General features: G+C 37.6%; 1 protein-coding gene across 2 annotated transcripts in view; it reads left to right on the top strand.

Annotated features, from left to right (window-relative positions):
- The window catches only part of KHDRBS3 (KH RNA binding domain containing, signal transduction associated 3), a 92,205-nt gene that overhangs the window by 13,145 nt on the left and 53,750 nt on the right, over nucleotides 1-25,310 (top strand). For both annotated transcript variants that reach the window (XR_005255695.1, XM_038126985.1), the window contains exons 2-3: nucleotides 13,951-14,069; nucleotides 25,163-25,279. Coding sequence is in view for 1 of the 2 variants with exons in the window: in XM_038126985.1 (XP_037982913.1) it covers nucleotides 13,951-14,069; nucleotides 25,163-25,279 (236 nt within the window). In the remaining variant the exon portion in view is untranslated. The remainder of the gene's footprint in view (nucleotides 1-13,950; nucleotides 14,070-25,162; nucleotides 25,280-25,310) is intronic.

Here is a 25,310-nt window from a genome sequence, read left to right on the forward strand (position 1 = left end):
TGTTTCATTGCTGCTACCAAAGCTGAGATTTGAAGCTTTTCTGCGGAGTCATTGGAAAAGAGCTGAGTGGAGGGAATGCAAAAAGCAAGCATAGTTCCTTTATTCAGGTTTGGTACCTTAAACGTGGCTGTGCATACTGTTAGTAATGGATGTCAAGCTGTGCTGTAATAAAACAAACGTTAGCATTATTTTTCTTTCATTTTATTGATGACTAATCAGCTGTTTGAGCTGTATGAATAATAGTCAATCAACTTCTTGTAATAACACCCTTTCCTCTTGTTCATCCTCAAAACAGCCATCCTGACGTGGGAGAAATTTTACATGTACCTAATTGAAATCCTAACAGAATATTGAATGCAATTTCAAGCTAAGCCACAAAATGAAGAAATAAGAGCAGATGGCCCCTTCAGAAAAAGAAATTAAACAGAATAGATATTCTTGGCCAGCTACATAGTTAATCTCATGCTTCTTGTCAAGGGGTACTGCCAATGCATAGTTATTTTGCAGGAGTAAAGTAAAAGCTGTATGAATTTAGCGATAAAAGCTTTCCTTCATTCCCAGCTCTTTCTGATAATTGTTATGTTTGTATTTTTAAAGTTACAGTTATAGGAAGTATGAGTAGTAATCTAGTGAATCAGTTGTGTCTTGCTTTAGAAAGGGATCCTGTAAAAAGAGTGGCTCTGGGAATGTAGTCCCATTTATGATCTATGAAAATTCATGGTAGCATTTCTCGTATTTTCCGGATCTGTGCCACACTGATGATTGAGTCTTTAAACCCTCATGTCAGATTTGGTAGAGGGATTTGTGAGTGTGTCTCTCCGGTTGGAAAAATAGTTTCTATTCCCTGTGGTTAAATGTTTTTTTCAGACGTATTAGTGGACAATCAGATTTTTCAGTTCAGCGAAGCACCTTTATTTCTTGGGTTTATGCAAAGTAGCACATTCTGGCCTCTTTAGGTGGTTATTCTGTATGTGACTGAACATGTCATTCCTGCACTTGCTCTAAGGTCAGTGAATGGAGCGGGGAAAGTGAGATTTGAAACTTAGTAACACATGATTCTTTCTCTAGGAAGACTTCATGGGTGCACAAGTACCCGTTGCGACTGTTAGAGTTTCTTCCCAAATGCACTTTTTTGCTTTGCTTCTCTCAAGTAGCAAGGAGCAATAGAAAAGCCTGCCCTTTTAATTGGTTATTGCTATCTCAGCTGTCCTTCATCTTTTAGGTACCCAGACTCTAAATTTCTTAAGCAGCTGTATTTTTTTAAAATTCATTCTCTTTGTCCTCTGCCACATCTAGAAGATAACTTCATTCTGTACTTTCGGAAAATGGAGCATCAACATTTTCTTTCCCATATAAAAGCAATTTAAGCATCACTGAATCAAGAAGTAATGGCACCTCAGGTAGTTTGCGTTGGCACTTTTCTTATTGTTTCTTGGCAGACAGAAGTGATGAAGGAGCAGAAACTTGAATATATGGGGCTGTGAAGGCAGGTGGGGGACAGGCAGGGCAGGTCTGGTTAGAAGCAGCTTCTGCAGGTTCCCAGCATGACTGTTAAAAATATGACCAGTTTTGTTTTTGCTGTCTCACCTTGAATGTAGGTGAACTTCCCTGGCTGGGAATTGTTCTACTGCACTTAAAGGTGTCAGCTGTTTTGTGCCTGTGACACTTTGTAGTAGTTGATTTTCAGTGTATAATCTGTAGAAATGTACTGAAATATGCAATTTTAACTATTGAATATAGGAATTACTCCCCTAAGAGCCCACATGCTCATCACTGGGAAGAAGTATTCAGTGAAAGATGGCATTCTGAAATTAGCTGGATGAGAACTAGAACAGTAACATGTCTGAAGTTAATTTATCAAATAATTGTGTGACATAATTCGGCTGCAGTAAAACTCAGGCATCACATTTTAGATTTCTATATAAGCATTTGATTTCAAACTGTCTTCAGAACAAGCTAGTAAGACAAATGAATTTGCAATGTCTTGACTGCTGAGTAGTTGCACAGAACATGCAATTTTCCTGATTCTTACAGTTATACCATAACCACGTCTGTTGGGAAGAAACTTGGATCTTTAAAAATACTTTTTACTGAAGAAAGATGCTTTTTGTAAACAAATTTACTAAGTCAAAATATAACTTACCAGAAGGAGCTGATTAGTTCAGTTTAAGGTAAACATGAAGATATTTTCTTTAGAGAAAGATTTTGAGTCAGAGCTGTTTCTTACCACAAGTAAACCAACACCAAAAATGCTACTAAAACTGTAGTGTATTTTAGCTTTGTAAGGTACATTTCAGCAAAAGCTTTCTGGCATAAGTTGGTAGTTACTTCAGGCTTTTATGCAGGTAGAAAACATGTTTTGTTTCAGTTTTTCTTAAATTTGGAAAGATGCATAATGTTCTATTAGGTGAATGCTAGAAATACTAGTTTCAGAAAAAAAAACTTTTCTTCACAGATGCCATGAAAGTTGGAAGATTGCCTTCCTCAGGGAAGCTGCTGCATGGACAGGCACATGGTCCTACAGAGGCAGAGATTTATTGCAGCTGTAGACATGGCTGCTTTCCTGCAAAAACTGGTCTGTTGAAAGATGTTTGGTCCTTTCCTAAGATTTGCATCTGGATTGAGTCCCTAAGATGGACTTTCAAGTTTTATAAAACTTCTAGGGGAGTCTGATCTTGTTCTACAATTCTGTGAAGTGGTTCAACTAATTTCATGAAAATAAGTTTAATAGCATAATATTTGGAAAAAAAAACTTGAATGTGGTAGTGATATGCCTTTTTCTGTGTAATATGTGTCTTCATACACAGAAAATAATTTGGATTTTCCTGCTATTGAGCATGTGGAAGGGATTGTAATTAATGTAATCCCTCTGCTAGTTAATTTTTAACTTGGATGTTTGAAGTTTTTAACATCCAATTTGTGTTGAAGCTCATACAAAAAATTACCACACAAATTTCTTTAAGCTGCACTTTCCCATAGGACAGTAGATGTGCAAGCTGCCTTTTCCTGCCAAGTTACATTACTGCAGCCCAGGACTGTATTGGGTGACAAAAAATAAAAGTACTGCCTACAATAGTTTTGTCAGAAGTGGTTCTTTGCCTCTTTTATCTGCTGGCAGTGGAAGTGATGGCCTTCTGGAGGAATCATGAAGTAATTTGGATCGGAAGGACCTTAAAGGTTATTTAGTTACTATCCCCCCTGCCATGGGCAAGGACACCTTCTGCAAACAAGGACCAGCTTGTTTAAAGCCCATCCAACCTGGTTTTGAGGTTAGAGGATTAGGGTTGTGTTAACCTAATCCAGGATGGTGTGTTGGAATTAGTCTCTTTTCTTTTACATGTGCCAACTTAATGTTGTAGGTTTATTTCCTACATCTGTGGATCAGAATGCACAGATGCTTTAGTTTGTTACCTTTTTCATAAATATTATGAAAGCATTTTTAAAATTTGTGATTTTTTTTTTGTTTTGCAGAGTAAAATATACAACTCATCTATTTAATGACCCATGACATACACCTGTTTTTGTGGTATTATGTTCTTTTCTATACAAGATGACTTTTTCACAGCTTACTTGCACATCAGTAGTTTGTGCTTTAGTAAACAAGGTTTCAGACATGGAATTTCTCAGGATTCCGAGAAATTTACTTCAAAGGACCAAGAACCTTGTGTTAAAAATCAGTAATATGAAAAAATTACAAACAGTAGGTTGAAATGAGATTATACATGAAGGTTACTCCAGCCTATGCTGTTTTCAATGGCTCATCTTTTAGAGGCTCTAAGCAGTGATTGCATTCACTGAGTTCGTGCAATCAGTGCAATGCTACAGAATATATAGGTTTTTTTTTATCAATTCTGTAGTGAGATTGAGGTTATACTTGTTGGTAGAGCTTATGTAGAATCAGTGGGTGTGAGTTTAAGTCATAGCAGTGTCTGGTGCTAACTCTGAATTTCACTGAATTAAATATAACAATTTAAAAGCACTATGGATGCTTGCAATAGCTTTATCTCTGTTCCTTTCACTAACACTGTGTGAAATATGGAGAGTGACAAGCTTTTATTGGACAGAAAATGTGTTTTGGACCATGTTGCATTCTGGGAAGCAGTGGGAAGAGCTGCATGCTTTGTGCATTTTCAGCCATGTGCAATGGAGAGGGAAAACAGTGGACTTCTGTACCCTGGGTCTGTCCATATCTGTGTCTCTGGACTGTTTTAGCGTTCCTGTGATGAATGAATAACATTGATTTCTACCATGCTTTCAGGTAACAAATCATGGCTTTCTATGTTCCAGTATTTCATGAGAAATGAATCTTGGGTTGGGGAAAGGGTATTTTTTTTAAAACACCAAAGATGGAACAAATCTTTCCTCCGAAAAATAATTTCAAAACTCTTCAACAAAACAGCAGAAATCAAGACACTTGCTAAAACTTGCATGAGAGGAAGGATCACCACTTCTAAAGTGCTGGCAGTGCTGTTCTGGTGCAGCGCAGGTGCTGATAGCCTTTGCAAGTGCACCTTCCTGGCTGGTGCTGAGCTTGTTTGAGCTTCAGGTCCTCTTCTGCAAAGCTGTTTTCTGGTGTTTGGTTTCCAGGACATTCTCTTGCATGGGGTTGTTCCTCCACAGGAACAGGACTTTGCACTTGCCTTTGAACTGCACAGGACTGCTGCCCATTCCTCCACCTCTTTGAGGCACTTTGAGTGTCATCAAAGCCTTCTGGTGTTTGGATCACTCCTGGTTTTCTGTTGTGTAAAGCTGCTGAAACTGCACTCTGTACCATCAGCCAGGTCACTGATGAACATGTTAAATATGATCGACCCTCAGAGCTCACCACTGATGTCTGGCCCCTGGCTGGCCTGGTTGTGATGCCCCTGACAGAGTCCTTTGAGCCAGGCAGGTCAGTTTTCAGTCTTCCTCGTGTCTCTATCCTGTGCCTCATCAGTCCGCATGAGGATGGGGTGTGGGAAGCTTATCAAAAGCCCTGCTACAGATGGGATGGACACATCAGCTCTTTTCTCATCTCATATTGTTCATAGTGTTGTTTAGTGTGTGTGACTTCCCTGCCACAAATTTGTACAGACTGCTCTCATCTTGGCCTTCTATGCTTGGAAATGGTTTTTAAGAGCTGTTTACTACATCACCTTCCAAGAGATCAAGGTGAGTCTTACCTTGCTGTGGTGTCCCAGATCCTCCTCCCCGCTCTTGAAGATAGGACTCCTTTGCCTCAGGGATCAGTGACATTCCCTGATGACCATGACCTTACAAAAACAGTGGCCTGTTGATGACATCAGCCAGCTCTCTCAGTATTTGTGCATGTGTCCTGAAACTTCTGCTTTAGTGATGGCTTCAAGTAAATTGTGACTCACAGAAGGTGTGAGTTGTGTTTTATTGGTATTTATCAGTGGGATATGACACATTACTTAATTGAGGATTGCCAGAGGCTCTACCCTGCCTTCTGTCATGGGGATGGAGGCTCCTGGCAAAGCTCTAGTTGCCTAAAAATGATTTTTAGAGAAGTAGAAGATAACACCTCTTGTTCTTGCTGATGGCTACATAAATCTTGCATAATTTTAAGCAAACAGCTGTACACTTACTTGTGTAACTATCAGTTATACAAAACACAGGGATGTGTTTTGTTAGCCTACTATCTTTTAGTATTAAATATGGTTTGTTTGGCTCTGCTGGCAGTTTTTTAGACTGCAGTCTTTGCCAGCGCCTTAAAGTGTGGTCTTAACAGTGCTCAAGTCTATCTGTTGTAAGGATCAACAACTGGATGTGCTATGGCTGCTACTTCACCTTTGCAATAGTTTAAAATCTGATATTTGCGTGTTGAGAGCTGCAGCTTGTGTCCATTTTTCAGTTGAGATCTGACTTACACCTTTTCTTGTGAAAGTTGTCAGAGGAGTCGCAGAAAGTTTGTAGCACTCTGCAGTGCTGCGTACATGATAAGGAAGGAAGATTATAGGCCCTTCTCCATGTCTCACCAAATGTCAAGTGAAATGTTGTGTAAGAGCTGCCTGGCTGTGTTCATATGCTGAAATGAAAAAGGTGGAACATCTGCTTGTAAGGACTCTTGATACAGAACATTAACTTCATTTTGCCTGGGTCCTATGCACCAAGTAGTGCAAGATACTCTGTACATTGGATTTTATTTTTAAGTTACAGAACAAATGAGTTGACTTTTTGTAGTTAGTGGATGTCTGACCTTGCTAATTTAGAAATATTCATGCTTAAAGAAAGATCTGCAGTAGGTACAGTGGGTGAATCACAGAGCTGATTTTAGCATTTTGTTATAAGTTATCTTCACAATGAGATAAATAATTTTCAGTGGAGTAGGTTGAGGATATGGGACAGACATCTACATCTACATCTTGTTTTCTTCCTGAGCAAGACTGATTAAACATCTGTTAATACCTTATACATGATTTTTGACAGCTCCTACTGTGGTACTTCCTACCTTACTGCTGACATTAATCAGTCTAAACAGATTTTAGTGGAGTCGTTTTTGATGTGGAGGTAATAGGTGTTCATTTTGTTTTGAATTGCTTAAATAAAAAATCCCATTCAAAATATTTTTCATATTGGTGACTGAAGTGTGTTTTCAGATCAGTGCAGATAGTAGTACCTAGATTGTAAAATAGAACTTATAATGCCTGTGAATGCAATTTAAATAAAGATTGGTTTGAGTCCTTCAACAGGGATATTATTATTAATTTGAGGATTCTGAATGCTGTAGACATCATTCTGGCATGAACTGCTTATTTTATTGTAAATTGAAATTAGATTCATTGTCAGTTGCTTTTACAAAATTAAGGTGGCATATGAAAGACAGTTATTTGGAATTCAACTATTGTAATAATGCACATTAGTTGAAACAAATTAGTGTGGTTTTTCAGGCACAATTCATGCTCCTAATACATTACTTTCTCTGCCAGTTGGGAATTAGGACCTATTACGGATGCAAAACTTGCAATTTTTAAAAAGACTTTTTAAAGGATTAAAATATTGGCTGAGCAGAACAGATGAAGTTTTCTGAGGCACTTAAATGAATGGAGGTGGGTGCATTAATAGAAAAACAGCATTAGAAATTGAAAATTCTGTTGCATTTTTTATTTGTGTTTTAGACCTATTTAGGATGAGTCTAAATGTTTACATTCCACATATATTTAGTTTCTTTATTTTAAATATTTTGAGGCTATTTTTATTTGATTACTTTAGTTTGCTAATTTTCCTTTTTTTGTTGTTGTTTTTTTTTGTGAAGATACACTAATTAGTATTTTACTTTTACTCTTAAACATCTTAGAGAGCAGAAAAAGGTATATTTGTCTAAGCATTTACTCATCTCAGAAAGTGTTTAGTTGCTGAACTTAATTGTGTGTTTTTCTGGGGGATTGGGATGCCATATACAGTTGAAATTGGGAAATTCTGCATTTTTTTTGTGAGCGTCTACACAGAGAAACTGCTTTGAAGCAAACTAGGCTATGCTAGACATGTTTTAAGATACTCAAAAGTAGGAGGCTAAGGTTGCCTCTTCTGTTTAGTGCAAAAATTGGGAAGGTTGTGCAGCTTCATGCTGATAAAGAGGATGGAAAATGAGTAGTAGGTCTCTTAAAGGCTGTTGTAAGGAAGTCTGTGAGGTTTATTTCAGCAAGCTTTTTGGACTGTATTAAACTTGGTGTAGTGATTCTAGTTCAAGTTGGTGCTGTGCAGTACTGTTTTCAGCTCAAAAGATGAGAAATATTGGTTGGAGAGGTGCTGACTCAAAGAACTTGTAATCATCCACTACTAGGACAGGGAATAAAGGAGATCAGGGTAGAAGATGTATAATCTAAAGCACAATCAAGACCATTTTACTACAACAATGAGATTAGGCTCTCATCAATTTAATCAAACTTGAAATTGTAATTGGGTTCACCATCTTGTGTACTATGGATTCACAGAACTCCTGGAAGGTCTGTGGGCAATTAGTCAGCATCCTGCACAGTAGACTATTAGGACTTGGCTTCATTGGGAAAGTTTTCTTTTTTTTTTTTTTAAGAATAGGTATTCTTAAAATGTGTCTTCTGGGATAAATTATGGGTTTTCCCACAGTGAAAGTTTCCAAATAAACAGTATGGAATGCTGATATTGTCAGTTTTTGTCCATTAAGGAAAAACTTTTTTTTTTTTTTTTTCTGAAATTCTGCTACATCTGGCTTGTAGCCCCCTTTTCCTCTGGGAGCTTGTCTCTTACCAAAGCTTGACTGTGTTCCCTAAAGGGGGTGTTCATAAAATGCAAACTAATAAGTCAAGGTCTGTTTTTTGTAGTACCATCACTTTGTTTTTTTCTGATGTGAAGCCAAAAGGACTCATGCTGCCAGGGGAAATGGCCATCCAGCTCAGTGTTCTGTCTCCATCAATGGGCAAAAGCAGTGAGTTTTCAAGAGCTAAAAGGACAGGGGGAATATGTAAAGATGCTTAGCCTTCAGTTTGACTTAAGAGCTTTATGAATTGAGGAGGGTGTGACTTTTCTAAGTCAACTGTGAAGTTGTGAGAATTCACTGAGAAATATTATTGCTGTTGGGCTATGCTTCAGTAGTTGTACAACATGCTTGATTGAGTCAGTCTAAATTTTGATGTTTCCTTTTCTTAGATACAAGGCAGTAAAATTGCCCAAAGAAAGCAAAATCTATTGCTTCTATTGTATAATGTTAGTAATTTTCAAACCCACTTGATTTAGGAGTATTTTTAAAGGATAATGTAGTTCTTAGAATATTTTGACTTTCAAAATAAATGTGGAAACTACTTCTAGTGCAATTGCAGTGCAGTTCTATCAATGCCCTGTTCTCTTAAGCTGTGATCATGTGGATATCCTTGAATGAGCCTTGCATTTTTTCACTTTTTCTTCCATCTAAAGCTGGAAAAAGTTAGTACAAAATTATTTGGATATGATGGTGTGTTTGGTAAGACATCTGAATCTAAGAAAATAAAGCAGAAACTTTTTTAAGGATTTGCAGGCAAATTGACCTGGTTTCTGTTTCTCCTGATCTTGTGTAAAGGAAATATTGCCTTGAGGACAAATGCAGTAAACATTTCTGTTTACTTTGAGGTTGACATTAGTTCTTATATTTATTATGTTGATTAACTACAGACAAATAGTGCATCACTTTGCTCAGCATTAAACACAAGTATTTATATTGGCTTAGCTGAGGGAGCTGGAATCCTGGATTGTACTTCTGCCCCAGGAAGATTAATACTAATTGAAGAATAATATGAAACAATTCCACTTCATCATTATCTGATGTATCTACCACTGTTATTTGGTGAATTAACTGAGGACTAATCATTGCTTAGATCTCTGCTATGATTAAATCTAAAGAAAAAAACCATCCATGCAGTTATTACTGCATGCAGTTAAATTCCTGTTGCATTAGCTGCATCCTTGGTCTGAGAACATGAGATTTTAATCTCTAGCTTTATGGGAAGCTTTAATCACATGTTTATTTACTGTTTGTGATCTAGGAAATGGCATTGCTTCATATAGCAAAGCAGTGCAGAATGTAATCTAAGGATTAAGAAAAGGCAAATCTTCCTATCCATTTGACCTTGAAAATCTGATTGGATTTCCTGTGTGGTCTGGCATGATTTTTCCCTAATTATCTAAAGCTTGATGTATGTGAATGATATTGTAAGAGCTGTGCAGATATGGATGAAATTCTAATGCTTAGCTGTATTTCCTGTTCGTCTTAGATTTCAAGTGCAAAGAAATAAAAAAAAAAAGTAAAATTTGAGATAAAATGTGATCAGTGGACTGGACTTTGTTAATACAAAATTAAAGTTTTTTATAACAGTGATGAAGAGGCAGAAAGTCTTCATTCAGTTTGATTAACACATTAGACCACAACAGGAAAAAATTACTTAATCTTACTTTGTACTGCTTTGGCAATGGGCTATGGTTGTTTGTTAGTAAAGTAATTTGACTTTTAAAAAAAATGGGGAAAATTATGATCTGTTTTGCTGAGAGCTGATTTGCAGCCTCTTAATGGGTTTCAGTAACTTCTTGAAGCAAAAAAAATATGTTTAAACAGTGCAAGTAAAAGAATAAAGGGGTTTTGCTTAAAATGTTCAATAAAATGTGTAGATACTTGGGGTAGGAAAACTGATTTTTGGAGTAAGTAATGTTTCTTTTAATAATTACTTTAGTGACTTGAAGTTCAGTATCTACTAGAGCAAGAAGAGAATGGTCTTTTTATGTTTTTTATCAGCTCAAAGTAGTCCCATATTATGAGCATATTTAGCATTAATCACATTGTTGCAATCAAGTCCTTCAAATACCAATTCAAATAACATTTCTGAGCTTAAGTATTTAGGAAATACAATTAGCCCTGTATTGATCTCTGAAGGAATTTATGCAGTTGGCTCAACTGAAGAATGTTACTGGGGTAGAACTTTGTGCTTAACTCTTCAACTGCATTTTAAGTGCATCTGAGGTGTCTGAAACAACTCATTTCCAGGTGTAATATTTTTTGGCAATTTCTAGGAAGTTCCTTAAGCCACTGCTGATTCATAAAGTTGTGGTTCTCACTTTCAGGTGGGCAGGGGGATTGTAGTGTATGCCATGCTGTGCATTTGGGGATCACAGCATATGACTCAACATGAGAAAACAAATGTTTATCTTTACCAATTCATAAAAACTTGGTGGGCTTTGATGTTGAAGGTAGTTTTATTTTGTTAGTTTAGATTCTTCAGGAAAAAGTCCTTTACTGTAACAGTAATTACAGTGACTGAGAACTTGGAAATGTCTTGCATCAGGCTGGGATCATTTGAACCACCTGGGGGGTCTTGGTGCACTGCTCTTTCACAAAAAAGTACAGCAAAATGCATTCATTGAATTTAATATTTAATGAAGTTTAACAGTGCTTTTCTGACTTAAAAAAATTTAGTTCTAACATATAAAATCAGTACTAAATCAAATCATATCAAATTTTGTTGCAGCTGCATTTGCTTCAGTCATTACAAATGGATGTATTTTTATTAGCGCTTTAATAATCAGCATTTCATGGTGTAAAATATTGCTCAAGATTGGCAAATTTCTGGTCAGTTTTAAGCTTTGAATGTTTATACTAACACTGTAATGCCAGCAGCAGCCTTAAAATTAGTGTTGTTTTTACTTGTAAAACATAAAAATCTACAAGTACCTAATCTTGTTTCTGAAGAGAAATCAAAGAGCTTTGTCCCTACTGCCCTTGTTATATGAGGAAAGAGTGGTGTTAGAGGTATATCTGTGTTATAGATATGTCAAAATTCATAGGCAGATAAAATAGTATTATGTGATTAATATACTGAATGTAATGTCATTATAAGTCTAGTATTATAAATGTACTAAAATAAGAATATTAAAAGTTTACAGCTTCACTGACCAAATGGAAACTGCTAAAAGAAACATGTCCAGACTAGTTACCAGAGCTAAAGGAGGGGGTTTGTATAGAAGCTCTCAGGAGCTGGGAAACCAGTTGTCCTACAGATACCACCTACAGTCTTGCTATATTTACATGTCAAGAGGAAAACAGCACAGGAACTGGGAATCTTAACTAAGTCAGGAATGAGATATCAGTGGCACACCTGGCCATAGATAGCATATTTTATGATAATCCACTTAGCCTATAGTCTGTTTCTGGGAAATCCACTAACATGTAAAGGACTACCAGTAAAAGACTGTTTAACATGTATATCTTCCTGGGCATGGGTTTGTGTATTGTAAACTCGATCCTTAAGGACTCGTCCAGCAGAAGACAAGAGACCGATGAATTACTCCCAAGATGTCAGAGACTGGACTGTCTTCCCATCTGATAATATTATCCTTGGACAGGAGAAGCTTTGGAAATTCACTTGATTATGAAAAGGACAAAGGACATCCTTGCCTCTGGCGAGAAAAACAGTATAAACACTGGACCCAGACATGGCCATGGTGTGTCACTACCTCTCTGACGCGACAGGGGCTCAGAGCTGCGTAAGTTTGTCACCCAGAGCCAAAGTCCTGGGCTTGACTCTGTCTATTTTGATTCACGGCTGGCTTAAATTGTGAATTTGAACGCAAAATAAATTTTATACTTTGTTATTTTATAATAATTTGACTCTCGCAAATTATTGATCCGGCTTAATTGGCAATTATGTTTATAACATCTGTGTTTGAATGCTGTGACGGTATTATGTGTTTACACCTGAATGTGGTATTTGAAAACTTTGACTTCTAAAAAGTACCAGTCACTGGATTTTTAAGTGGGAACATCACACCCTATAAAATTTTAGTCTTAATTTCACCTGGAAATGAGTTCCAAATTAAATTGATGTAACTTTACATTTGTTTAATTGTCCATTATTCTCTAGTCTGTAATGTGGCATTTCCAAATTTCCATTTTTACCTGGATTTTGAATATTGAAATGTTCTTCAGTTGTTATTAGCTGGTGAGATAATGGTGCTGGAGACTTTTTTTTTACTGAGCATGATGAAACAAAGGACATGCTGGAGCAAGGTTGCTTTGATAGAATTTTTACATTGCTATAATCCATAGGAATCAAAAACTTTGTAGAGACTTGACAAGAAGTTTTGAAAGTACAGCTGAGGAATTCTTTTCCTTCAAGAAGCCTTCAGATAGTCTGAGGCTGGTTTGACTTCCTTAGTTTTCAGGGACTGAATAGTAACTTGGATAAATTGTTTATTTCCTGTTTTGTGTTAATGAAGTTAAAACTTGCATGGAAGATAAGTTTCAGTTATTAAAAAGATGTTGACATCCTAATTTCTGTACTTGTAGATAAAAATGGACTGGTATTCATTAAACAAATTGCTGATAATGCATGGATTTTTTTTGTAGTTAGAAATGTGTTGGTTTATTCTGTTTTTCATTGGACCTAATTTCAAACCAGACTGTCTTTGAAAGTGTACTAAGGCTGGTTTCCCTATATTTTTGATTGGTTTCTTTGCGTTCAGGTTTTTATTACAGTCTCCTCTCGGCCTAAGATCACATTCCTCTTAAAGAAACTGCAAGGTCTTGATGAATGTCCTTAATTTCTAGAGGTCCAGTAGAGTAGAAGGGTGTTTCTTGTTGTAACAGATGAACAAGATATATGGAAATGCTTGTGGGGGACAAGTGCTAGATTCCCACAGGAGCACTTCTCTGGAACTTGTGAAATGGGTTGGGTTTTGCTGTGTGCTAACATCTTTAATGCTGCAGCCCCCAGCATGATGAACCCAATCCAGCAAATAACTCAAGAAGTGCTTCACTTCATCTCCCTGTATGCTCCTCATGAACCCTCTCTAATGAAATGAAATCTGCAGTTTTTCATTAGCACATTGGAGAGTCAATATTTGGAGAAAAGTATAGTCAAGAGTCAGTTTTGTGTGTACCTCTGGAATGAATTGAGTCATGCAGGCCAGAGTTTGAACTTCTAAATGCCATTCCTAATAATGTCATTGTTGGTATAACACTAATCTCAGATTTTTGGGTATGATCTATGTACCTCAATTACATTTCTGGAATTCCAAAAGATTAACCTGACATTTGTTCCTAAGTCCACTGTAGAAAGCCACCATTAAATCTGACACTTTTTTTATAGAAGGGGAATAAAATTGTTGAATAATAAACTATGCTATGTTTTTAAATTTATACATGCTCAAAGGTATCTAGGAATAGTTTTTACTAATTTAGTCATATAAAAAAATGTATCCTAAGTGTTAAGTGAGTACAGTGTTTGCAATGCTAATTCAAGGTGCTGGTATAAACATGAACATACAAAAAAGGGAAACATTCTTTATCCTATCGGCCTTGTATCACCAATTACATGTATTGATTACACAATATAAGTGTGCCATACAGTATTAGCTTTGAAATTTATTTATACTGAATTTGAAGATTCTCGGCTTTTAGATTGTGGCATTAAACTAAAAAAGTAACTTTTTTTTTTTTTTTTTTTTTTACAGAAATTGAAAAATTCCAGAAAGGGGAAGGAAAGGAAGAAGAGAAGTATATTGATGTAGTCATCAATAAGAATATGAAGTTGGGACAAAAAGTTCTGATTCCAGTAAAACAATTCCCTAAGGTAAGCCCAGTTTTCATATTTGATAAATATAAGTTCTTATAAAAGATATTTCACTAGTATCTTAACTATTCTTTAATGTAACATTTAAAACTATTACTTTAGTAATAACTAAAGTTATTACTGTTACTCTTCTGCAATCTGTTCTGTAAGATCTCTAAGGTAGAAGTGATTCTACCTTAGAGCTCCTATATTGTTCATTTGTTGAAATAAATGTGCAGGAAAGTGGTGCTGGTCAGACAAAGTAGTATGTTGAGAGCAATAATTGAACCATATTTTTGGGATAGCAGGATCCTCCTCTTCTGAATATCAAAAGGAAAAACAAGTTTTGAAGTTGAATCTGATGTCAGGCTTTGAAACTTTCTTATTGTAGCTGGAAGTGCAGCTTAAAATGCACCATTAAGGAACTAATTGTGAAAATTTTCTTCTCATCCTCTTAAGTTTCAGCCATTGTTATTCTTGGATGAATTATATCTTGACTGCTAAATTATGCAGTCTATTCTGGAGGGGTAGAGACTGCTTCATTAATATCTTTGCCCACCATGAATTCTTAACACTTCTTTACTGCCAACTATTATCCTGCACTAAAATATTGCTGCCTGGAAGCATTTATGCAACATTCAGTAGGCTGTGGAACTTTATTATTTTGGTGCTGCTTAAAATTTTAAGGTTAATGTTATGACAATCAGATTAGCATTTTTTAATTTGTTTGAAATGGCTTTTTCTTCCTACTAGAAATTTCAAGACTATCTTTTAATGGAGGAAAAAAGTCACCATTCCTCCCTCCTGTTTAGAAAAACCTTTTTTTTTTTTTTTCTGCACAGTATCAGTGTTTTTGTCACAGGCCTGTGCAGGATATCTTGCAGGGATTTCTTTGCTGCTGTTCAAAGTTTCATTAAATATTCCTTGAGTGAGTGCAAGGCTGCACATCACGTGGGCACATCTTTGGAACTCTGACTTAAGTCATCTTTATGGCTAAGTAGAGCTATATGCAAGCATGCAGTAGGATGAAGATGGCAAGGAAAAATATAGGAACCCCTTACTCCATGGTCAGTGTTTGCAAACAGGATGTTTTTCTTCTAAATGTTGAGATGTAGATACTTGAGCTCAGGGGCAAGAAAGGCAAACTGGCTATTAAAAAGGGAAACACTGCCTTCTGAAAGATACTTCTGCTTCTTTATCGAGTGTCCACTTTCCTTATAGGACTAAACATTGAAATTATTTAGGATAGCTAGTAGGAAAGCCCTTGCCATATTTTGAGCGGCTGGAGATGCTCTGCTGTTTGATTCTGGCCTATAAAGACACTGAACTGGAATAAAGCCTGATGTGTGCTGCGGAAAGAAGCCTGAACTTATGTCCAGGCAGGTCTAGGGGTGCAAAATAAAACAGGTGTGCAGAGCAGACATGTCATGTGAGTTCCTTCATCTCTACTAGGACTGCTCCACAGAAAGGAAAATATTGGTATCTCTGTTCACATAAATCTCTCTTCTGACAGAGTGAATAAAATCCTAGATACTTAATATTTAAGAATATTTTATCCCAATATTTGGGGGCTCAGCTTCTCTCAGAAATTTCCATTTTATTGCATATAGATGGATATTTGATAAAGGTTGCTCATTAAAGGTTCTGTAGAGTCAAAATTAACTAAAATTTCTCACTGTATCGGGAGCATCAGTTCAGAATTTTCACAGGTACTCCTGATACCTCCGAAAAGCATCTGCCCTAAACTGCAACGAGTCACTGCAATTTGCTATCACTTGGTATTAGAACCAGGCTTGTGGTTTTATTTTTGAGATTTATTAAATTATGATACAATGTATGAAGTGACATAGTTTCAACATGGCAAACTAAGAACCTTATCCTGGCATACTGTAGTCTACAGTAAGTGACATGAGTTTTAGATGCCTGTACATGGGAGTAAAAAGTCTTTTCGCATCAATAAATTTTTGAAGTGCTAATCCTATTTCTATTTTATTTGTTCAGAAGAGGGATCAGCCATTAGAGATGCTTTGTCAAGATATGTGGGATGGATACGAGGTTGTTCCAATCATCTTGGTTCCCCTGAACTGTTTGTGGAGCGCATGTGTTGGATATTTATCCATGTTGGCTGATTAGTGACAGCCAAGGTGGCTTCACTAAGGACAAGCTATGCATGACAAAACTGGTTAACTCCTTTGACTAGGTTGCAGGGTTGGTAGATAAGGGGAAAAAACAAGTATTGTTATCTATGTGGATTTGTGCAAAGCATTTGATACTGGCCCATATGTCACTCTTGTACCTAAACTGCAGAGACAGGGAGTTGATGGATGGATGGCTTGGTGAGTAAGGAATTGGCCGGATGGTCGCCCTCAGAGTTGTAATCAACTCAGTGTCCAAGTGGTGACCAATGATGAGTGGCATTCCTTGGGGGCTGGTACTGGGACCAGCAGTGTTTGATATCTTTGCTGGTGACACGGACAGTGACACTGAGTGCACCCTCTGCAAGCTCACTGACCCAGCTGTGTGGTGCAGTTGGCACTCACTGGAGGGACAGGATGGCATCCAGAGGGACCTTGAGAGATTGGAGAGGTGGGGCTATGCAAAGCTTGTGAAGTTCAGCAGGGCCAAGTGCAAGGTGATCCCTGTGGGTTGGGGCAATCCCAGACACAAATACTTGGTGGGCTGAGAATGGAGCAAGAGCAGGCCTGAGGAGGATGACTTGGGGTGTTGGTGGAGGAGAGGCTCAACATGATCCCAAAATGTGCTCTCACAGCCCTGAAACCAAAGGTGTCCTGGGCTGCATCCAAAGCCCTGTGGGCAGCAGGTCGGGAAGGGAACTCTTCCCCTCTGCTCTGCTCCTGTGAGACCCCACCTCCAGTGCTGCATCCAGCTCTGGGGGTCCCAGAGCTTAGGACGTGGACCTGTTGGAATGAATCTAGAGGAGGTCATGAAGATGACTGGGGCTGGAGCACCTCTGCTAGGAAGAGGGGATGAGAGAGTTGGAGAAGGCTCCAGGGAGACCTTACAGCATCTTCCAGTACCTAAAGGGGGTTTACAAGAGAGCTGGAAAGGGTATTCAGTGATTTGACAGGTGGGGAAGGTTTTAAAATGAAAGAGGAGAGATTTAGATCAGATAGTAGGAAGAAAATTTTCACAGAAAGAGCAGTGAGGCATCTGGTGCAGTTGACCAGAGAAGCTGTGGGTGCTCCATCCCTGGAAATGTTCAAGGCCAGGCTGGATGGGGCTTTGAGCCACCTGGTCAAGTGGAAGGTGTCCCTGCCCATGTCAAGGAGGTTGGACCTGGATGATCTTTAAGGTACCTTCCATCCTGTACTTCTCTGTGATTCTCTTCTGCAAAACTTGCCAAAAAATACTGTGGTCCTCATAAAAAACATGAAATGAAGTTTTGCATAAATGCTCTGTGGCTCTGCACAGCTGTTCTCTGTGTATGTGTGCAGTTTCCTAGACGATTTTACCTGTGATAAGTGTTGATATTGCTCCAAATGTGTTGATGGTAGAAAATACCAAGGAAGAATGCCTCAGAAAAATGGTTAAAAGATTTGTTTCTCATTTTTGAGTTTTCTTTCTACTGATCAGTGTTGGTGACAAATGCTTCAGAAGAATGAAATTCCAGACTTTAATATGGATGAAATCTGTGCAAAAAAATCTTCTGCATGTCAGTAGTGTGTTCAGAGTTCTCCTATCATTCTGGCATGTTTAATGCTGTTGCCTATTTTGCAAGATCCTGAACAAAGACATCTCCATTTTTTCCGGAGATGTAGTGTCTTTATGGGGTTAGTGACCTGAGAATCTGCTATTTAAGGCTGACAAAATCATTATAATTATTAATAAATCTCTCAAGCAAGAATTAGGTTACAGTTTGGGTTTAATCTAACTAACTTTGGTAACCAGGAAGTAGTGAGAAAAAAAAAAAAGTTTGCTTCAACTTCATTAACAGAATAGTCCCCCTAAATAAATGATCCTGCTTTTAAACTAGTTCAAAAAATCCCCCAAGTTATTAAAATTGTTAAATCCTTAACAGTGTTAAATAGATGAAAATGAAACTAACCACAAATACAATTGATTTTTGCCAACAGAAACTATTTGTTTATATTTGCCAGGGATGACTCTGGGAAAGAAAGATGCCTCTGCTGTTTTATGTATATTGATATTTAATGAATCCTGTCCTGATTTTTTTATTATAAAAGGGGACTGTGAACCCAAACAACCCATCAGTGCCCTGCCCCCAAGCAAGACAGCTTGCTAGACCTGAAATGTATATTGCATTACCTTTTCCTTCTTTAAAACTTTGCTGTAACTCTGATTCCTTGAATAAATCATAATAGCCTCAACACAGGTCAGGCAGTCCAGGCTCTGATCAGATCAGCCTGGCATGGTAATGCTTGCTCACATTTCCTGTCCTGTCATATCCATTCTCATGAGCCTGTGGCTGGGCCTGTGCAATTACCTCTGACAGCCCTGGAAGGTGACAGGTTAAGTGCAGCAGAAGCTCTTCAACTTAAGTGCAGAGCAGCTGGCTTTCTGTTGGAAAAGAAACTGGTAGACCTCACATTCAAAAGTGTGTATTGCACTTTTCTGGGCATCTTTGCTCACCCTGAAAAATTGTGAGTTTTCGGTTTTTTGCTTAGTGCACTAATAGTTGAGTGTTCCTGATGATGCGGTTAACTGGCCTCCTGCCTAAGAGCTCTTGGTTCTTTCTGTGATTCTCTGTAATTATATCCTTTAACTGGGAACCTTTGTCTTCCTCAGCCCTTGGCAGTGTTAGTTAACATGCTTAATCTTATGCTACAGATAGTTGGTCTAAAATGGGTTTTTTTCATACCTGGGCCTTGATGGAAGGTGACAGAATAACCAAGGCAACCTGAATTTTGTCTGTGCTATGAAATAATTCAAGATGGTTGGTCCCAGGAGTTATGTTCTGTTTCTCCTTGAAACTGGTTGTACATTTGAATAAATTTCCTTGTGTTATTTACAGACTCCTGTAAAAAAGTCCAATTTAATATGTCTTGTTATGGTGACAGAAAGTTTTACCTGGTAAGACAGAACCTTGTGGAAACTCCTCTATAGATTGCAGGCCCAGTCACATCTTTTCAAAATACTGTTGTATGGGGTCTTAGAGGTTTTTTTGTTTGGTCCAACTCTGCAGATGCCTCCAAGAGGCCTGAAGAGCTGTGATACGGAAATTAATCTGAGGTATTTAGGGGAAGCTTGAATAAGCTTTGGTAATGCTGTCTGCAATCCTGTTGTAACTGGGACATCTACTACGAGTAAGGATTAGCGAGGTTGGGCTTTTATGCAGCCTTATAGGAAAAGGGCCAACTTCTTGAGGTAGAACTGATTTCTAGCTCAAGTTACCTATAAAAAGGAGTCCATGTGCATGCTGGGTGTCAAAATGGCAGATAGGGGAATGAGATCTTGTCAGCTTAGGACACTGAGGTTAGAGTGACTTGGTTTTTTTGATCTGCTGAATACCTCAGCTGACTTTGGGTTGTGTGTGAGAATGTGACGCTTAAACCTGTATTTGTGTTTCATGCTTGAAAGTAATCTTCAAAGTTTCATGGACTTAAAGGCATAAAAGGTGAGCTGGCCACTCAAGGAAGATCCTGATGTAGTTGTGGAGGGATTCTGGATATGGCCCAACTCTGCTATGAAGAGCCATCACATGGGAAAGGTGTTTTAGAGCTTTGTTGTGTACTTGTGAGGCAGGAAGGTATTATCCCCCTCCCATACATTTAATGTATATGCATTGTGAATTAGTTTAGTCTCAGAACCTGATTTTGCTTTGACAGTTTGCTGAACTTGGGTGTTCTGAATTAGGTGAAAAAAATAGTTTCCATGGATGTTAAATGGAATCATGATAGTTTTCCATGAGATGGATCAAAACTGGGGAATAATTATTTCCATTTTTGACAGGCTACTATTTTAAAAATTGCCCATAGATCTACAATTAAATACTGGGTAAATCTCAGAAGAAGTTAGGAAGAAATGGTCTGTTGTTCCCCAAAGTGATACTTTAAATATATTTTCTCAAAAGTTACTGATTTGTGGAACTGGTATCCATTTAAGCATTTTAGCTCAACTTTTAAAGTGAAAATACCTGTTTTAAAATAGCATTGTCATATACAATGTATCTGCTATTGTTATGTAAAGTCATGGAGAGATTCATATTTTAATCACATGGCTAGTTAGAAAGCAATTTTTCATAATAGCTCATTTCTTAAAGCAGAAAAGAGCAAATGTCGTTGCATAACCAGAAGTAATGTGAAGGAACAAGCATCAATAGTAATATAGAGATAACTTTTGAGCAACTTTGTAGTAAAATTGACCAAGCTTTCTGCTATGCATAAATGTTTAAAGACCTAATACCATGTTACATGAAGGAGAGTAGTTTGTGGTGTAACACTGATGCTTGAAGCACTTACCTTTCTATAAAAACTTTATCTTTCTGAGATGAATAAGAAAATCCTTGAAGTTTGCCTTGTTTCAGGTCATTCTAGGGGAAAGTGCTCTGAATCTTAAATTAACTTTTTTTTTTTCCTAGTGACCCTGTCACAGAGAAACCATTGCAGAAAACTAATATGTCAATAAAGCTTTCTATGGCTTTAATAACAATGGAGTGCTTAAAGCTTTACAGGAAAGCATTTGGTCAAGCATTAATACTTTCACTGAGTGTTTTAAGCTGGATGAACCATTCTTAGCAGACATGCCTTGGTTGAGGATAAACAAGGATTACTTTTTATATTATATCCCCTTTTCTGTAATATATACATTTAAAAATGCTGTAGCACTGGCATTAGATTTTTTTTGTTATAATTCACATAGTAGATCAAATGGTTCTGAAGAGAGTATCATGTTTTTTGAATGCTCTTTGTAACTGTGTTTCTCCAGGAATATTTTCAAGCAGTGTTATGGTATGGAAGCAAATTTCTAGACAACTGTTTAACTCATGTTTTGATTTGGTGATTCTGAGGAAATGGGTGCTACAAAGTGATGCCCATAATCTCCATTGTACAATAACTGAAAAAATGCTTCTTAAAATGAGGATTTATGAACAGCTAAGAAAGGAGACGATGAGACAATTTTGAAGCAAAAACCTTATAATAATTTTGTTGCTTGTATTGTGAAAGGTGTTTTGTATTTAAGATGTATTTTAAATTGGAGATTTTTGTTACCGACTTTAGGATAATGTGTAAAAGGGAAACAGATACACTCCTTCAGTACAGTTAACCAGTATTTGCCAGCTAATGGACACCATGGTCAAGAGAAAAATCCCATGTCCCAGGAATTTAAGGAAGGACTGTTGCACTGCATGGTGTATCTTTACCCACAAAGTAAACCAATTCTCAGATTTTAGGAATAAGAACACCTCTCAAATCTTGCATCCTTTTGCTCAAACTAATGTATTATCGGATGGTATTTTGTTCAGAGGGTACCATTTATCAACAGCAGAATATTATTTGGTTAGAAGTGTAGCTGAGGTGCTAATTTTTCCCATTTTATCTAACTGTTTTCTCCCGGGTCTGTTAATATGAGTCTTGGTGTTGTTTTTGCAAAGATGTCTGTAATTTTGCTTGAGATACCATATTTGCCAATTCTTCAGAGCTGGTCTAGAAGCAAATCTGAACTGGGGACTTTTATCTCCCTTTATATATGCCATTGTCCATAGTTTACTGGTACTTACCTAATACATTAGAAGCTGTCTTAGTGCAGAGACAATTCCTGACTTGACAGAGGTGATCCAGTGCAGTGAGTCATTTATGGTTGACTCTTAAGAGTTTGTCTATTGTGGAGAACTGAAAACTAACTTCACCAGCTTGCACTGGAATACAGTGTGGCTGCTTTAATACAGTGTCAAGCTGAAGTTGGTGAAGGTAAGGACAATTTTTGGTATTTACAGCAGTTTGAAGGTGACTGTGCTTTTTGAGAGGGGGTGAGTAAAGAGAGGAGGCTGGCATGTCTGATTCTGATCCACACTAGTGAACGTGGCTGGTCTGACTTGGGCAGAGCTGCTCAGATGTCTGTTTGTTACTCTCCAGAGTGTCTAATTGAGAGATAGTTCATAAGCTGGAGTTCAATAATAAACCTGAAGTTATTCTTTGTTTTTGTGCTCTTGGGGCAAATAAACCCTAAATGTGGAACACGGGAAGCACTCATGCAACTTGTATGTGAGCAATCTTGTGTAAGAGCTAACCTGGATCTGCCAGGCTTACTTGCTTCTGTAACATCAGCAGATAAAAAGGATTTTTTAGTTTTGTAAGTAACATTTCTTTTACTGTGTGCTGGATTTATACCTTTACGTCATTCTATTTGAGTCATTCTATTTGATTGAAAGCAGTGTATAAGTAATAACAGTAACTTAGTGACTGATACTTTGAGTGTTTCTATAGCTATGAAATATCTCAAAACCCTTTGATCAGATGTTTCCAATTTGATATAAAAGGGAGATAAACCAATAGTTTGAACAAAATGCATTACCTATTCAAAGTAAATAATCTGTTTTCTACTGAAAGGATTCCTTCAATATCATAAATGGGTTTTATTTATGGAATAATCAACTGAAATGTTGCAAAGCCTTTCAGTTTTGTAATGTGGGAGCAAAAAAAATGCTTTGTGAGTGTGTTTCTAGCATTATTTTACTAACCTGTGCTAGTGCTTTTAAGCTACACCTAGAAGTATTATGCTTTAAGTCAGCAGAATTTCAGACTTGCAACACAAGTTTCTTATGCTTCAGACTTGTCAAATCAAATATTTGGAGCCTTAGTGCACAGGAAAGAATAGTTCAGTGGATCTCACGATGCAGACAATACATGTTCATGTTCATTAAATGTGTCTAGAATATGTCATCTGTGCGAGTCCTTGTATAGCTTCTGCAGTGTCTGACTTTGGCACTAGAGATTTTATGGTTTTTAAAAGATGACAACTTTTGGAAGTATTAAAGTTTGGTACATCAAGTTTTAGATTTACACAACATTAAACTACTTGGTTTTAACTGAAAGAATTTCTCTGCAGTAAAGAGTAAGTGTTTATTTTTGTTCCCAGTAGCTTAAAAGGCTGTTATAAGTAGACATAAGTAATCTTAAGTAATGCTTGAAAAACTGAGGTGGTGTTCCTCTACATGAAAGCTTTACTTTGAGATGAACTATGAGCCTTCTTTAAGGAGACTCTTGATAAGGAGTAATTGACATCTCGAGGTTCAGATTTGTTACAAATTGTTTCAATTTGTTTGCTTTCCTTAGTTATATCTTCAGAAACAACAAAATCAGAAGTCCAAGTTAAAAGGAATCTCTAGAGAACATCTGTGCCTTCAGATGCTCAACCTTCTGTTGAAATAATGATTGTAAATTAAATTGCACAGGACCCCATCAGTGGCCTTGAGTCCTGAATATTCTCAGCTAGGGAAATTTCTGTCTGTATCTCTTCAATCTTTCTGATTAATATTTTTTATTGACTGTATCTTAGGACCTATAAGAAAAAAATGGACAACTCTAATAAAAAAATTCCCTGAGAATTTTTTATGTGATCTGATAATTTCAGAAAAGACTGGTTCACGCAAAGCCTTAAATTTAATAAGCTCTGTGGACTTTAGTAATCTGTTAGCCATTTTCTCAAAAATACTGTGTCAGGTCTACATTGGGAATTTTCAACTAGTAAGGGGAGTAAACTTACATTTCCATATTTAGTTTACTTTTAATGCTTGTTTTCCTTTTTGTCTAAAGCTGAAAGAATTTAACTGGACCGGTACACTTTGTGCATTGTAGTGTGAGTGCAGCTGGGCCTTGTTCTGTCACCACTTCCAGTGTAGCAACAAGAGATTTGGGACTGCCATTGCCCCATGGTTAGGTCCTTTCAAGTAACTCCAGATGAACAGGGAGATCAGTGCAGCCCATCTTGGCTCTTCAGTGACACAGTAGTAGAGGGACAAACAGAGAACTTACAAAGTGTTTCATAAATTTGAGGCCATAAGGCTTAAGCTTGTTTGCTGTTCAGCATCACTATATTTTATTTCTGCTTAAAACTATCTTTTTAATATGATTGCATCACTTCAGTTGTTGAGTACCTCAACCTTCTTACCTGATGTAACCAGTTTTCCAGCATTGTTTATCAGGGCAAAGGGGGAACAATACCTTCTTTAACCTTCCTTTTCTGCTTGGGACATCTGGAGAAGCCCTTTCTGTTGCTCTTTGTGTCCTTTGTGAGATTCAGTTTCAGCTGTGTTTGGGCCTTCCTCACTCCAGCTCTAGACAAGCAGACTTTATCTCTATACTCTTCCCAGGTCACCTGTCTTAACTTCCCACTATCTGTGTATTTATTTCTTGCTCTTTAGTTTGACCAGCCTGTCCCTGCTCAGCCATGCAGGTCTCTTGCCTGAATTCTTGCTGCTGGGAATTGCTAGCTCTTGTGTTCAATAGAAGACTTCCCTAAAGATCTGCCAGCTCTGTTCCACTCCCTCATCCCTGAGGGCACTCTCTCAGGGGATCCCACTGACTAGCTCCCCAAAGAGCTGGAAATCTGCTTCCCTAAGATTCATGAGCCCAACTTCACTCCTTACCTGACTCATATCCAATGCACTCCAATCCTGGTGTCCCCATTGAGCTTATTTGCCTTGGTGACCAGCAGATCCCATAATGCCTTCCCTCTGGCAGGTCTGTCTGTTACCTGGGTCAGGAAGCTGTCCCACATGTATTCCAGGAGTCTCCAGGGTTGCCTGCAGCTTGCCTTGCCGCTTTTCCAGCAGATGTTGGGGTGGTTGGAGTCCCTCAATAGGACAGAAGTCTTGGGCAGGATGCCTCCTGTTAGCTGGAGCAAGAGGGCTTTGTCAACAGGCTCCTCTTGATCTGGCACCTTGTAGTGGACACCAAGTCATCCTTGAGTTCAGATATTTCTGTGTTACTGGAGCCACTGACATTCTATTAATTGTGCTATGTGATTGTACTTAATATTTTTTAATTTATGATCTAATCATTTGCGCCTATGACCAAAAGCTCTTTCAGCAAAATACTCATTTTAATTTATTCATTGCTCATTAATTTACATTAACTTAATTGTATTTTTAATTGTGTTGTTTTTTTTTTGTTTGTTTGTTTGTTTTCTTACAGTTCAACTTTGTGGGAAAACTTTTGGGTCCACGTGGTAATTCTCTAAAGCGTTTGCAGGAAGAAACACTGACAAAAATGTCTATTTTGGGAAAAGGTTCTATGAGGGACAAGACAAAGGTAAGGCCTGGCTATGCCAGTGGAGTTTTGA

The sequence above is a fragment of the Motacilla alba genome, chromosome 2 (genome assembly GCF_015832195.1).
Source record: "Motacilla alba alba isolate MOTALB_02 chromosome 2, Motacilla_alba_V1.0_pri, whole genome shotgun sequence".
NCBI classification, from domain to species: domain Eukaryota; kingdom Metazoa; phylum Chordata; class Aves; order Passeriformes; family Motacillidae; genus Motacilla; species Motacilla alba.